Genomic DNA, 15,990 nt, shown 5'->3' with positions numbered 1-15,990 from the left:
GACGCCCCACCCACACTCGCAGCAGCCACAGCAGCCACAGCAGCCGGGGGTCCACACCGCCTCCAGCCGGGGCCACAGAGTGAAAAAGAAAGGTGACAAGTGGGCCACTGTGAGACGTTGTAGAGCAACTCGTGTGGTTCGCTAAGTTGGAGACAGTTGAGGAAACAACTGTCGCTACAAAATGTTCCCATTTTTGTTTTCTTTCAAAATAAACTAGATCATTTTTGTCACGTGATATTATTATGATAATATTATACATTTCATCTGTCAAGGGCATTTCCCACCAGACTGTTGAGTGAACGTGGGCCACAATGCAGCTGGACTAGCCCACAAACTCTCCAACGTTACATTTTTATACCAATATTAGGATGTTAGTGCAACTTTCTTTGTTAGATTACAACTTTTTTTTTTTACTTTATTACTGTAAAATTACATTTCTGCTGTTTTTGTTTTGTTTTTTAAACTTTTTTACCAAAGTGGGCTCCCCCTCCTTTTACTGTATCCAGGCTCAAATTAATTCATTTGAATGTACTTCAAGACTAAGTAGAGTTTGAGATTCCCAAGCACCTCTAAAGGTAGGAATTCGCACCTCCGTGACAGCCAGTACTAATTCAGTGCCAGATTGTGGCACTTGAGTGGAAGAGTGACACGATGGTGTTGTTCCCTAATCCATAAAATACCACTTAGAACCCCCACCGAGTCTCTCCACGGACCCACAAAGCCCCACTTTCAGAGCAGGGATGCATTTTTTCGCACATTTTTGGTCAGAATGCTGCTGCTAAGAATCCGGACTAGAAACTGGAAATTCGGCCAAATTAGTCGAGAACTCTCAACGGTTCATTTGACAACTGAAATATTATTGTTTTATTTATGTATTTTTTGTATGTATTTTGTATGTAATTATATATTACTTTTGCCGTCGCATGCTACTTTTTTACGAATTGATCCTATCGTGTTCATCATCTTGCCTGCCTCTTCGATTTCCGGACTCCATTTCCCAGGAGCACTTGCGCCTCGTTTCGAAATCACAAGACCCATCATGGGTTCCTGTGGCTCTACATTTTAAAACAATATCAGGTCATCTATTTGCCCGAGAAATGGCTGCGGAAACCATCGCACCCGACTGGGAATTTGACCGCTTTGACGACGGTTCGCAGAGTAAGTTGCTACATCCGGTCGGCTGTTGTCAAGACGCGTTAGCCTCCGGTAGCTAGCAAGTTCGGGTAGCCAAGAAAGCGTCTTGTCTTTGATGGTAAAAATCCACTTATATGCATACAAACAGCGACCCGAAGCCTTTATAGTTGTTTAATATTCACCGTAGCCGGACTGTGCTGGCGAGTCAGCTAACGCTACTTGCCCCAAGCCGTCACATAGCTTAGCAGGTGAACAGGAAATGAAGATACGTTCCAGCTTGGCCACAACATTAGGTACACCCGCATCATTTAAAGACCTGGCCGAAAGCCGCCATCACAAATCCCAACGTTCATCTTCCACATCTGGCCACCAGATGTGTTTTGTTGCTCAAGAATTACAATTAACAAAACCAATTTCAAAAATTGCGATTGCTTGGTTTGCAACTACTTCTTGTCTTTATGCAACACACCATGCACACTCACACACATCCAGCCCAGAAAAGGGTGAGTGCCATCTCCAGGTTGGGGATGAGGTCCCTAGTGATGAAGGCGGAGCTGAGCCAAAAGGCAAAGCTCTCCTTACACCGGTCCAGCTGCGTTCCAACCCTCACCTGGTCATGAACTTTGGGTAGTTACCCAGGCTGGGTTCATTAGCTGGGGATTCGCCGGAAGTGACTCTCGGTCCTGTCGTTGCAACCTGGCATCACCCAATTTGTGATGTATGTTTTCACCTTGAAATGTTGCTTTCGTTCACCTTTTTCTGATGAAATCTCCCACAACAGAAATCCACACTGATGTTCAGCTGAAGAACTACGCCAAGTTCCTGGAGGACTACACGTCACAGCTAAAGGGCATTGAGGAGGCCCTTGATGACTCCATCGGAGATGTTTGGGACTTCACTCTGGACCCCATTGCCCTGAAAGTAAAGCAACACACACACACACACACACACACACACACACAAAGCTATTTACTGTCTGCTTTAGCTCTGAAATATATTAAAGAAGATCTTTAGTTAAATAAAATTATTGTTCAATTATAAGTAAATATATAATAAAAATATATAACTGTGAATTGTCTAGTAACATGAATAACTTATTATTATTATTATTATACAGTGTATTATTATTCTATCTTATAATATAATATACTAATAGCAATTAGTACTCTATACAAATAATAATAGTCACAATAATAATTATCATTCATTTTCTACCACTTATCCTCACGAGGGTCACTGGGTGTGCTGGAGCCTATCCCAGCTGAGAGGCGGGGTACACCCTGGACTGGTGGCCAGCCAATCCCAGGGCACATATAGACAAACAACCATTGTTGGCCCCTCCAGGGGTCGCCACATTGGGCTTGTCCCTCCAGGGGTCGCCACATTGGGCTTGTCCCTCCAGGGGTCGCCACATTGGGCTTGTCCCTCCAGGGGTCGCCACATTGGGCTTGTCCCTCCAGGGGTCGCCACATTGGGCTTGTCCCTCCAGGGGTCGCCACATTGGGCTTGTCCCTCCAGGGGTCGCCACATTGGGCTTGTCCCTCCAGGGGTCGCCACATTGGGCTTGTCCCTCCAGGGGTCGCCACATTGGGCTTGTCCCTCCAGGGGTCGCCACATTGGGCTTGTCCCTCCAGGGGTCGCCACATTGGGCTTGTCCCTCCAGGGGTCGCCACATTGGGCTTGTCCCTCCAGGGGTCGCCACATTGGGCTTGTCCCTCCAGGGGTTGCCACATTGGGCTTGTCCCTCCAGGGGTCGCCACATTGGGCTTGTCCCTCCAGGGGTCGCCACATTGGGCTTGTCCCTCCAGGGGTCGCCACATTGGGCTTGTCCCTCCAGGGGTCGCCACATTGGGCTTGTCCCTCCAGGGGTCGCCACATTGGGCTTGTCCCTCCAGGGGTCGCCACATTGGGCTTGTCCCTCCAGGGGTCGCCACATTGGGCTTGTCCCTCCAGGGGTCGCCACATTGGGCTTGTCCCGCCACAGCAAACCAATCTCCTCCATCCAAGCCTGTCTTGTGCATCTGTCTCTCTCAGGCCAACTAGCCTCATGTCCTCCTTCGCTACCTGACTAGCGTACCTTGTTGACGCACATCCAATATGACATGATATTCTAGTCTGTTTTTTTTCATCTTGTCTTTCAGCTCCTCCCGCACGAACAGTCGTCCCTGTTGGAGTTAATCAACACGGATAATAAAGTAAAGCCAAGATAAGCTTTGCTGTTCATGTGTTTTTTGAGGTTTTCGTGCTCTGAATGAATGCTGGCTTTGCAGGTTCTCAACAAAGTCATCACGGTGTACGCCGCCCTGTGTAGCGAAGTCAAGACGCTCAAGTATGAGGTAAGCCCTCAACACTCGTCTGGTGGTTTTATTCCACGCTGCTTCGGTGCTCATGCTGTGTCCAAGCTGAAATACTGTCACCAATCACCTTCCACAGGCGGAAAACAAGTTCTACAATGGATTATTGTACTATGGAGAGGGAGGTAATCTGCTGCTATTTGCAATGTAATATGGCGTATTGTTCCTGCATGGATGAATAAGGCCCATGTGTGCACCTTAAACAGTGCTGGACTGCAGCGTTGTTGAAGGGGAGTCCCAAATTCAGATGGGAAGGTTCATCTCCTTCCTACAGGTAGGGGAACAACCCTTCTCTCTATTTGTAGGTTGTTTTTAATAAGTAGATAGATTATAAATCCATAACTGATTATATTGTCCATCAGGAACTGTCCTGCTTTGTGTCGAGATGTTATGAAGTGGTGGTCAACATTGTCCATCAGCTCGCGGCTCTCTACAACAGCACCAAGTAGGTTCCATCAACAGAAGCCAATGTCATGAACCAGGGCCGCCCAGACCTTTTCCGGGGGGGGGTACATAGTGAAAAATGAAAGGATGCAAGGGCCACACACACAGCCTAAATGTCTGAGCGAACACACAAATGGTTGTTTTACATGGAAATAACATGAATAACTGCACAGTGTGTGTACACGTGTTAAAATGTCCCTTCAATGCGTAACCAGTGAGCCCCCCCATGAATAAAGCCCGGTCATTGTGCCAGCAAACAACTGACCAATGCATTTGTTGTCATACTTCAGGGGTGCGGCAAAAATCATTGAGTCATCGGGTGTCCACTTCCAGGTACGTGTTGACTTTCCACAGGTGGTATTTGTAGATAAATGTTTGTAAGCAAACCATCTCTGGCATTTCCTTCTGCAGATCGTGTACGAACATCTTGGAGATTTGTTAGTGGTTCTGCTCACGCTTGATGAAATCATGGAACATCACGGCACACTCAAAGATCACTGGAAGATGTATAAAAGGTGAATATAAAAAACACACATCCCTCATTTATCACTGTTGATTGGCTACAGACGTGAGCGTGATGAGCGAAGTGGGATTTCTTATTTTTAATGGAATATTTGCATCGTTAAGAGCTTAGAAAACCTTTTTACGACCGTCTACATACATTTTTAGAGCCCTCTAGACCAGACAAAGCACCCCTATAATCACTCGTTATTGGCCAATATAATAGATACAATAAGAGAAAAGAAGCCAATCAATACTAAATACTAAGACCTGTCCTGGTGTGTGTTGCTATGAATGTGTTCACATCTTTCTATTCGAGATTATTGTGCCTGTTGTGAGATCACCAAGCGGCATTACTGACACCTAGTGAGCAGTGTATAATACTACACATCATTCCCCGCGTCTTTAGAATGCATTATATTTCTTGAAAATACTTTAAATATGTCAAATTATCTTGAATATGTGTAATTGTCAAAGAAATGTATGATACCCCAATATATCACTTTGTTGTTTTGTTGTGTGAACCCTAACAATAGTCAAACCAACCAAAGTGTATTTATTTCATTTAGATGCTAATCTAACGACATGCTCCTGTTCCAGGTTATTGAAGTCTGTTCGTCATAATCCTGGCAAATTTTCCATTGCTGATGAGAAACTGAAACCATTTGAGAAGCTCCTGCTGAAGCTGGAGGGCCAGCTGCTGGATGGCACGATACTGCAGGTCAATCATGGCTTTCACACTTTCACACTGCCTTGCCAAAGTCATGAATCCGTTCCAGAAGGTCCAAGCCAAACCCAAACGGACTCTAACCACAGCAAATGTTCCCATAGGAAGTCATGTAAATCCAAATCATCTTTTCCAGGCGGCCAAAATGAGGATAATTCTAGTTTAAGATGCAGAAATCATCACAAATGGCAAATGAAAGGACACCTGAACACCACTTTTAACAACGTCTGGCGGCCATGATGTTTTGCTGTTGGAAGTAGAAATCAGTTGTTATGGATGCAAAATGAGACCACGTCCTTTCTATGCTTCCCTTTGCCGTCCAACAGGCATGCGTGGACCAGAGATTTGATGATCCTGGCGAAGGAGTAGCTGTCACCAAAAACAGCAACTTTGCTGAAGAGTTTGCCTTCAACGTACGGACCATCTTCTCCAGTGTGGAAGCTAAGATCGGTCAGCTTCGTTTCCAAATGTTTGGTCTTGCATTTGATGTTAGCTAGCTTGGACGTATGCTCAAGTCATGTGTGTTTGTGTGCTTTACAGGAGAACCCTCAGAGATTGATCAGAGGGATAAATATGCAGCTGTTTGTGCGCTTTTTGTTCTGCACTTTCACATCTTCCGCTGCATTGACAAAAAGCTCTACAAATCACTGCTGGACGTCTGTAAGAAGGTATGATGGGGTTTTTATCAAAACCTATTCTGTACACGAATCCCTTGCCGCTTTGAATTTCAGTTTCACTCTGTCACACTTTTTCAAGAACATCATCGTAATAAATATATAAATCATGCTGTTTTCTGGTTCAATACGGTCTATTATTAGTCAAAAATATCCATATTTAAGCCGGAGTATATTTCTCTTTGTGCCTAAAGTAAGCATTTTCAGCCGAAAAGCGGCTACATGAGGTAAAATAGTTAAGGCAAGATATGTAGTATTTATATTATTGGATATTGTAGTATAATATTATTGACACACAAGCACCAGACCGGAGCAACAGGCTTTTATTGCCCATTATTATTATCTCACAACAGGCACAGTCATCTCTGCTGTAACCCACGCAACTTAAAACTCAACTCTAAGCTTCTGATGTCACTTCCTGTCCCACTTCCTGTTCCCCACGAGCAACACACGAGCACAAATCTTATTTGGGTCTTACATGGCAATTTGTTTAGTATAATGTGTACTGTGTTGGGCAATGCGGATGCAACAGTGACTCTAGGGGTGTTATGTCATGTCTAGAGGGCTCTAATGCTCTAAAACCCGTATTTTGAAGGATACAAACAGGTTTTCTATGTTCTGACTCATAAAATATTGCATGTGTAAAAAAGCAGAATCCTACTTTGTGTGAATTCACACATCACAATCAGGTCTGGAACCATTTAGCGGCAATAAAGGTTGCATTTGTTGTCTTCCTGGGTCTTTCCTTCAGGTTCCAGCTGTCACTCTGACTGCCAACATCATCTGGTTCCCTGATGAGTTCCTGCTCGCCAAGGTTCCCGCTGCTGCCAAACAGATCGACAAGAAGAGCGTCCAGGCCATCAGAGCGCATCGAGACGCCTTCTTGCAGCAAAGGGCTCAGACGCTCACCAAGTTAGTAATGTGGGATGTGAGGTCGCTGGGATTTGGACACGTGAAAATGTAACGCTTGTCTTCAGGGACGTTCAGTCCTACTACGTGTTTGTCACGTCGTGGATGATGAAGATGGAGTCCATCCTGTGCAAGGAGCAAAAAGGGGACAAGATGGCTGAAGACCTCAACAGCAGATGTAATGTTTTTGTTCAGGTAAGACCAACTTAAACCTAAGCTTGCGTGCATTAAATTGTAAATTGGCAAAATTACACAAGCTGCTCATCAAAGGGCAATTTCTTCAGCATTGTGTCATGTCGTGTTCTGTCCCACCAAGGGTATCCTGTACGCATACAGCATCGGCACCATCATCAGGACCACCATGAACATGCACATGTCCATGCAGCGGCCCATGACCAAGACGTCCGTCAAAGCTCTGTGTCGACTGGTGGAGTTGTTAAAGGTGTGTTTACCTGTTCATTTGATCCGCCGCTCGTCCGAGGCGGTGAATGTAATAACGAGACATCACGTGACTGTCCCCCCCCAGGCTGTGGAGCACACGTTTCATAGACGCTCTATGGTTGTTGCAGATTCCGTGTCTCACATCACCCAGCAGCTGCAGTCACAGGCCCTCAACGCCATCTGCGTAGCAAAGGTAGCACACAAATGCGGATTGCGTCTCTGTTATTAAGGTTGAACGCCATCTACGCCTCATGCATCTCAATTGGAAACTGTATTTTTCATAACGAGATCAGACGCTAATGTTATTTGTGTTGTTTTGCCTCATTCCTCCCCAATTTGACGTGTTTTCCTCCAGAAAAGAGTCATATCTGACAAGAAGTACAGCGAGCAGCGTCTGGATGTGCTGTCGTCCTTGGTGCTAGCCGAAAACGTCCTTAGCGGACCCAGCACGAAGGAGCGACGCCTTGTTGTCTCTTTGGCTCTCTGTGTTGGGACTCAGTTGGTAAGCGCTACCGTTGGCACGTCTTTTTACAGACTGGATATTTAAATCACTGGTGTCATGGGGAAACCGTTAGCTGGTAAAGCAGGGGTCGGGAACCTTTTTGGCTAAGAGAGCCATGAAGGACAGATATTTTAAAATGTGTATCTGTGAGAGCCATATACATTTTTTTAAACATTGAATGCAATAAAATGTGTGCATTTTTATGTAAGACCAACAGTTTTAGATAATGGGCTCTAATTACGTAGACCAGGCACACTACCCCACGCCAATGGGGTGTGGCCAGCACACTTTCGTGAGCAGCGCAGTGTCTAATAATAAATCAAATACTTGTTGCCATTAATACAACTTCTACTGCTGCATAATTTTGCACCATACTCAGTATATTTCATTCTTTTGGCCATCTTTGCCAGAAGGCTTGGTTCTGCAGCTTTAGCTAGGTGACTATTTGACTAAAGGAGGAAAGTTTATATTTACATGTTGACATCTCAATGACCAAGGTAGACTACCGCATTACCCAGTAATAATCGAGTTTTGGTGTTTGACCTGGAAAATATCATCAGGAAAGATAGATATGGTTGGCCGTATTGCAGTAGAAAATAGATGGACGAATTAAAATGCATAAAAAAGTTGTTGATTTTTAATATTATTTTTAACAGTCATTTCTGTGATGTTTACTTTAAAATGTTAGCAAAAATACATTTTTATTGTGGTAAGAAATGCTTGAGAGCCAGATACAGTCATCAAAAGAGCCGTACCTGGCTCCCGAGCCATAGGTTCCCTACCTCTGTGGTAAAGGAATGGCTGAGACAAAACGTGTCTTTATTATCTTGGCCGAGATGTTAGAACAACCACCTAAGCTGGCGATCTTTCCCTGTAGAAAACGTTCAAAGATGAGGAGTCGCTTCCCCTGCAGCTTGTCTTGAAGAAGCTGGACTTGATAAGCGAGCTGAGTGAGAGGTGAGGACATTTTGAACACACGGAGCAACTTTGGTGTCTCACGTGTACTTCATGTTCATGTACTTGTACATGTTCATCTTGCTTTCACTTTGCATCTCAGGATGAAGCTCCAGTGCGACTGCGGCTTCCTTTATTGGCATCGGGCAGTGTTTCCTATCTATTTAGATGATGTTTACGAGAATGCAGTGGACGCCGCACGGATACACGTGAGAACCTTGGCTTCTTTCACTTTCATCGTACAGTTGTATACTGGTCCAGACGCTTCTCGTGGGTACGTGGTTCCAGACCCGACATTGACAAGTTCATTCCTCATTTATGAATTGACCTTCTAAACATAGTTTCTAACATAACCAGAGCTCCCTAGAAATGAAATAACACTCCTGTGGTCCTTTACTGTAGTCCCAGTAAATACAGTAGACATGATACGGGATAACTACAGTGTACTTACTGTCTTCAGACAAATTGCATGTGAAAACTGGCCATGCCCAACCCTGATGAGCTGACATCAGACTGCAATGCTGTTGCTAGCATGCTAACTGTTCTCATTCTAAAGCCCAGCATGAGAGCGTCCGTGTGAGGCAATTACTGAGAAAGTGGTAAAAAGTGGTAAAAAGTACATAGCATGAAAACAGGAAATGTTTTGTAAATGTATATGTAAGTTTATATCTATGAAAGCTGTTAAAATGATAACAGTTATTAGACCCTATGTATGTTTATGCCCTTGAAAATAGCAGAAAGGCTAACATGCTAGCTGTTAGCATGCTAACACTTACCATATTATCACTTGTCTTGTGTGAATCTGTACACATGAAAATGGATTAAATGCTAACGTACTAATCTTAGCATACTAGCAATGCTAACATGCTAACACATAACATGAAAACACATTTGCACCTTTTTGAAAATAACAAGGAATCTAACATGCTAATGTTAGCATGTTAACCATGCTAACATGGCAGCTGTTTGGCCGTATGATAACCAAGGCAGTGCATGAAAACAGAGACATATTTGACATGATTTTTCTTCTAAAACCAAAGTACAACTGTACAATAGATCTGAGCATATAAAATGTCTAATACTTCAATACTGTTCAATACTTAACACACGTAACGCATAGCTTGCTGTTCTCCAACATGGCTTACTTGTTGTGGATGTGGTTTGTCCAAGCAGTACATGTTCAGCGCCCTGAGGGACTGCGTGCCCTCCATGCTGCAAGCCAAACACATGGAGTCACGTGACCAGCTCCTGGAGAGCTACGACAAGGAGATCATGGATGTTTTCAACGAGGTGAGTCGAGGCAGATTGCAGTACGTTAACCGTGTCGTCACGGTGGTGTCTCTTCTTCTTGTTTGTGTTGATTGACAGCACCTGCTGGACAAGCTGTGTAAGGAGATAGAGAAGGACTTGCGTCTCTCTGTCCACACGCACCTGAAGCTGGACGACAGGAACCCTTTCAAAGTCGGCATGAAGGACTTGGCCCACTTTTTCTCCCTCAAACCCATCAGATTCTTCAACCGCTTTATTCATATCAAAGGTGCGCCCAAAAGAGTGTTGGGAGCTGCTTCCACTGGTAATCAAGCTAACTCTGCTAATAATAACTCACGTGTTTACCAGCCTACGTGACGCACTACTTGGATAAAACGTTCTACAACCTAACAACCGTGGCGCTTCATGACTGGGCCACGTACAGCGAGATGAGAAACCTCGCCACGCAGCGTTACGGCCTCACCATGACCGAAGCACACCTGCCGAGCCAGACACTGGAGCAGGTCAGTCTTCATCCCAACACACGTCCTTGCGATGCGTTCTCACGATCATGGACCAAAATCATTCTCAGAAGAAAGTCCAAATCGGGACTCGACAGCAGAAATGGGAAAAAAACAGAAGAAGAAAAAAATGAAAATGTTTGGGTTTCACATAGCAACAAACGCTACACCTGGCGTACTGTTCTGATGCGTTCTCACCAGGGTTTGGATGTGCTGGAGATCATGAGGAACATCCATGTTTTTGTGTCACGCTACCTCTACAACCTCAACAACCAGGTTGGACTTGAAGACCTCCACCTTCCTGAAGACCTTCCTCCTCCCGGCAGCGTGAGTTGTGATCAAATCCTGTTTCTCTTCACAGATCTTCATCGAGAAAGCAAGCAACAACAAGCACTTGAACACCATCAACATCCGGCACATCGCCAACTCCATCCGCACCCACGGCACGGGCATCATGAACACCACGGTGAGCGCATCGCAGCTGAAGTTCTTCTTTGTTTGAGCTTTGCTGACGTGAGGGATCTGCCTCGCCTTCAGGTCAACTTCACCTACCAGTTCCTGCGTAAGAAGTTTTACATCTTTAGCCAGTTCATGTACGACGAGCACATCAAATCCAGACTCATCAAGGACATCCGCTTCTTCCGAGAAACTAAAGACCAGTCCGACCAAAAGGTGGGACCGAAAAAATCATGGAAGGTTTTTTTTTTTACTTACGTTTATGTCCTTATTGTAGTATCCTTTCGAGCGTGCTGAAAAGTTTCATCGAGGCATCAGGAAGCTGGGCATCACTCCTGATGGCCAGAGTTACCTGGACCAGTTCAGACAGCTCATCAGTCAGATCGGTGAGATACACACACAAGGCCTCCAGAAGACACATCCAAAGACTGAATGATACGTAGTACGTAGTAATCGCTAATCATGTTAAAAAGCGTATTTAGAAAGCCGTAAAGACGTTTTTTGTGCTCCACCTACGACAATACTCATATTCATTTCATTCGTCTTGGAATGGTACCCACTGCATTTTGTTGCCCTGTGCCAGTGATATGAGCAATAACAATAAAGTTGAATCTAATCTAATCTAATCTAAACTTAAACGGGCTATAGTTCACCACTGTAATCTACTATAGTTTTATAGTTTTGTGCATAATTAATTCCAAATGCATTATAGCTTTGCAATAAGTTTATGAGCCCATTTTTGCCGGTCAGATTTGATGTGATCCAATGGTTTGTGCCCCAAATGATCTCATGCGGACGGAATAGTGTTGTAGTGTTGGACAAAAGGGGAAACGGCGCCCTCTGCCGGATTAACGGAGATCATCTCAGAGAATTCCATTCTAAGTTTGGCTTGGTCTTGGATGCAGGCAATGCCATGGGTTACGTACGCATGATCCGCTCCGGAGGCCTCCACTGCTGCAGCAGCGCCATCAGGTAAAAGGCGTGGCATGTACTGTGGAGATCTAAAATGGAGCTCACCCACTCCAAATGTGTTGCTAATGATGCCATGCTTTTGTAGGTTTGTCCCAGACTTGGAGGACATTGTCAACTTTGAGGAGCTGGTCAAAGAGGAGGGGCTGTCGGAGGAAACGCGGAAAGCCGCTGGGTAAGGACACCCCGGGTTAAGGTGGCCCCCAACTAGACGACCCCACTGGAAGCCTCATGAGGTGTGTTTGTGGGATAGAGTCCTGGATTCAGTGCTGGAAGATCTGACCAGCAACTCTGCAGAGGGGACCGAATATTTCAAGATGCTGGTGGCGGTGTTTGCACCCGAGTTTCGAAGTGCAAAGAATATGCACCTGAGGAACTTCTACATGATTGTGCCCCCGCTGGTCAGTACCGAGACATCATCTTTTTTCTTCTCTCTTCTTCTCATGTTGTTCCAATTCCAAAAACATGTTAGCTTGATTGGCCACTCCAAATTGTCCATAGGTATGAATGTGGTTGCTTGTCTATATGTGCCCTGGGAGGAAGGTCGTTTGAGAGGACATCTTGTGTGAACACAACCTATCCTACATGTACCGATTGGATCCATTTGTCCTTTTAGACGGTGAATTTCGTGGAACATTCCATCAGCTGCAAGGAGAAGCTGAACAAGAAGAACAAGACGGGAGCTGCTTTCACCGACGACGGATTCGCTATGGGCAAGCATCTTCATCGCCAGTCAATCATCTACACCAGCGTGGCTGCTCCACACTTCATCTTCTCTCTTTTTGCCTCCCCCACCCCAGGCGTGGCGTACATTCTCAAGCTGCTGGACCAATACCTGGAGTTCGACTCCCTGCACTGGTTCCAGTCGGTCCGAGAGAAGTACAAGAAGGAGATGAACGCCGTGGTGAAGGAGCAGCACCTCCACTCTGCCAGCCAGGATCAGAAGTTACTGCAGACAATGAACCTCACGCAGAAAAGACTGGATCTCTACCTTCAGGTACAAAAGGGCTTCCTCTTCGTGCCTTGCTGAAAAGCACATCGAATCATGGCTGTGCAATCTTCCGTATTCCATCAGGAGTTTGAGCTGCTCCACTTCTCCTTAAGCAGCGCTCGCATTTTCTTCAGAGCCGACAAAACCGCAGCCGAGGAAACCCAGGAGAAGAAAGATGAAGGTACAGTACCTTGCCGTGGACACCAGGGGGCAGGCCTCTCACCCTACCTCTCACCCTACCTCTCACCCTACCTCTCACCCTACCTCTCACCCTACCTCTCACCCTACCTCTCACCCTACCTCTCACCCTAGCAATGCCTCAGGTTGATGTAAGTCACGCTAAGCCTGTTGTATTGCCTGGCTTTATTGTCAGGCTCCGCTGCTATTACCACAAGAGGGTGCTACTCACAAGCACTAATGTGAGCTCATCTGATATTCCTGTTCAATTGTGCTAAGTTAAGAAAGTTCTCAATTTCCAGCATGTGATGGGAGAATTTGGAGATAAAATATGAATATGAATGAAATATTTCTAGGACAGCCAGTAGGGAGCCAACAGTGGCTGCTTTGGCATTCATTGTGTTGTGGGCAGGATGGATGGATGGATGGATGGATGGATGGATGGATGGATGGATGGATGGATGGATGGATGGATGGATGGATGTATGACTGAGGTCTGTGCCATGTCCCCCAATAGAAGACACTTCTAAACCTGGAGGTTCTCCTGACGGCTCCTGACGCTTCTGCATCAAAATGACCCTCGGCAGCAGGCAAGCTTAGAAGCAGCGACACGTCTGACTGCAACCTGGACTAAGGAACCAGAGATTGGACACCATTGGTCTATTTTTATGTCCATTACTAACCACATCATGTGATTTGTCCTGTCTTCATCCAAGAATGTGTGGTCATTAAGACCTACAGCACTAAGTGTTGGGATGTGGATGTGATGAACATCTTTCAGATTGCACCTGAAGCACAAAAGAGCCAAGTAGAGTGGAACCCCGGTCAGCATCAATCATTTGTTCCCCAAGTTCCGGTTCTAACCGAAACGTACACTAACCAAAGTCAGTACAGTGAATCCGTTCCGGAAAGCCAAACGTGGTAACACAAAACACATTTGATAGTTTCACAATTATATTTTGGCATGCAAAAGCTATTCTAAATGCATATGAATACATATAAATGATGGATGGACATTCAGTCGCCCATCATGGTTTGCACATTGGTCCCCCACTATGGTGGCTTTTTCAGAAATGAATAAATGATCGCTGTTTCATGGTTGACTATGGCCTCCAAGTGAAAACACTACTGAAAGACGAGGTATACACAGTAGGCTCCGGCATAGTAAACTGATAGATGGACGGTATTCCACGGTATTCCACGGTATTCCACGGTCAGCAGGCATCAGTCATGTTCCTTTGATGACGTGATTACTTGCATTACTTCCACACCGCATGTAGTCAGCCATGGAATTGCCGATGTGATTCCGTTTGGAAGTGGTAGGTTTTGGCTTCTTTGTACTACTTTCCCTCACCATTTGAAACACTTTTATATGTTTAATTGGAGAAGCTAACTTGTTAGCACGTTAGCTTGCTATGCTAGCAGCGGCTGTCTGTCCACGGAGCCTTCGGTTTAGCAATGTGGTGGAAATGAAGAATATTAGGAGCGTAAAGTCTGCAGTGCTCCAATAATGTTAAAATCGTATTTAGAAAGCCACAAACAACGTTTTCTATGCTCTCGCTACGAAAATATCCCGTTTGAATCCTACATCCAGGAAATTAGCAATTAGCCGCGAAAACGAGAGGCTGCCCAAAATGGAGCCACAGAAAGTTTCAAGTAGGAGCACTTTGAGAAGTAGGATGAAGGCACTGTCAAACTAAATTAACTTCAGAGAATAATGGAATTAACTCCTAACAAAGCAAGCCAGCGTGGTCGCGCCGCCACGTCTTGTCTTTAGGAACACTGGCGCTGACTTCCGTCTTCAGTGAAGTTAAAAGGAACCGTAAATGTCATTTATTTCTGTCATTTGTCATTTACTTGCATTTAGAATGGATTAGTGCATTTAAAACCAAAGACAAGTTATTTGAGTCCACCGCTGGTTATATTTTATACTGGCTAGCATACATTCTGGTTGCCAATTTATAGCTTGGTCAAGATGACTGCTTTGTTAGAAGCGAAATATGTTTTTTGATGTAAAATATACATTAAAAACACACTTGTATTTTTTGCAATTGTAATAATAACACAAGACACGGGCCGTATTGCCGTAAAATTGTGACATCCATTTTCATCGTCAACAGCCTAAAAGCCTCTAACCAGGGCAGACGTTAACCAAGGTTCCACTGTAGTGACTGCATGCCTTGGTTGTAATGTTATTGTAGTAGCATGATTGTTCCCAGCCTTTGGTTGTAGCGCTGTTCTATTCTTGCTGCTGCACTATGAAGTTTACCTGCTGTACGTGTACGCTCACCATTAGTGTCGTTTTACCACAATGTATACACACATTTCTAAACTCTAGATGGACTGTAGCCGCAGTAATGTAGACGACTAACCTGCCTGCAAGACATTATTTTTCACATTACATTTTAAAACCTTTTGGAATTTTATATCTTATTGATAGGAACGATACGTTTGAGGCCGTGTTGCTGAAAATGACATTCCATGGGATACAAAACCAATAAAAGTTGCACTTTGAAAGAATATGATCTTCTGAGTGGTGGAGAAAAAGAATGAAGCAAACTCTTGAGATGACTTTGTGACGCAGGAAAGCCTTTTCTGCTTTAATACAAAGATGAAACCTCAAGAAATACAAGACACACTCGCGCTTTTTTCCTCCACAAAGTTTTCCTATGAAATTCTGCGTGAGTAAAACATTTTCTTGTTGCTGAGAATTAGGAGATCCCTGTAACGTATTCAGATGTTGCTTTCACATATTCACATGCTTACCTCCAAAATGAGGTACAAGGCAAAGTTTCTTCCAAAATAGATGTCATACTGTATACACATATATATATCTATATATATATTGCAATCATATACAGTATACACATTCAAAATGACATTTAGCCATGTGATGTCAAGAAACAAAATATACAGAATTTTTAGAAAATTGTAACAAAGACTGGAAAGTGTTTTTGTTTGCTCGACAGCAACGTTGAGGTGTTGAGC

At 44.5% G+C, this 15,990-nt stretch overlaps 1 protein-coding gene across 1 annotated transcript; it reads left to right on the top strand.

The window, feature by feature from the left end:
* Nucleotides 1-872: 872 nt before the first annotated feature.
* washc4 (WASH complex subunit 4) lies at nt 873-15,522 on the top strand. The gene is made up of 33 exons (XM_058075263.2): nt 873-1,158; nt 1,916-2,055; nt 3,276-3,329; nt 3,405-3,470; nt 3,568-3,613; nt 3,695-3,762; nt 3,851-3,933; nt 4,223-4,265; nt 4,344-4,447; nt 5,034-5,154; nt 5,487-5,610; nt 5,701-5,828; nt 6,586-6,746; nt 6,812-6,938; nt 7,060-7,185; nt 7,270-7,377; nt 7,540-7,686; nt 8,564-8,643; nt 8,744-8,849; nt 9,814-9,930; nt 10,009-10,177; nt 10,258-10,412; nt 10,611-10,685; nt 10,771-10,875; nt 10,947-11,081; nt 11,143-11,251; nt 11,771-11,837; nt 11,923-12,009; nt 12,088-12,235; nt 12,451-12,547; nt 12,635-12,831; nt 12,910-13,006; nt 13,520-15,522. The coding sequence occupies exons 1-33, from the start codon at nt 924-926 to the stop codon at nt 13,558-13,560; spliced, it is 3,666 nt and encodes a 1,221-aa protein (XP_057931246.2). The 5' UTR covers nt 873-923; the 3' UTR covers nt 13,561-15,522.
* Nucleotides 15,523-15,990: the final 468 nt, after the last annotated feature.

Source organism: Doryrhamphus excisus, linkage group LG1 (assembly GCF_037039965.1).
Source record: "Doryrhamphus excisus strain RoL-2023G ecotype Guam linkage group LG1, RoL_Dexc_Guam_v1.1, whole genome shotgun sequence".
NCBI lineage: Eukaryota > Metazoa > Chordata > Actinopteri > Syngnathiformes > Syngnathidae > Doryrhamphus > Doryrhamphus excisus.
Note: the sequence above shows the minus strand (reverse complement) of the source record. Positions and strands in the feature narration are given on the sequence as shown.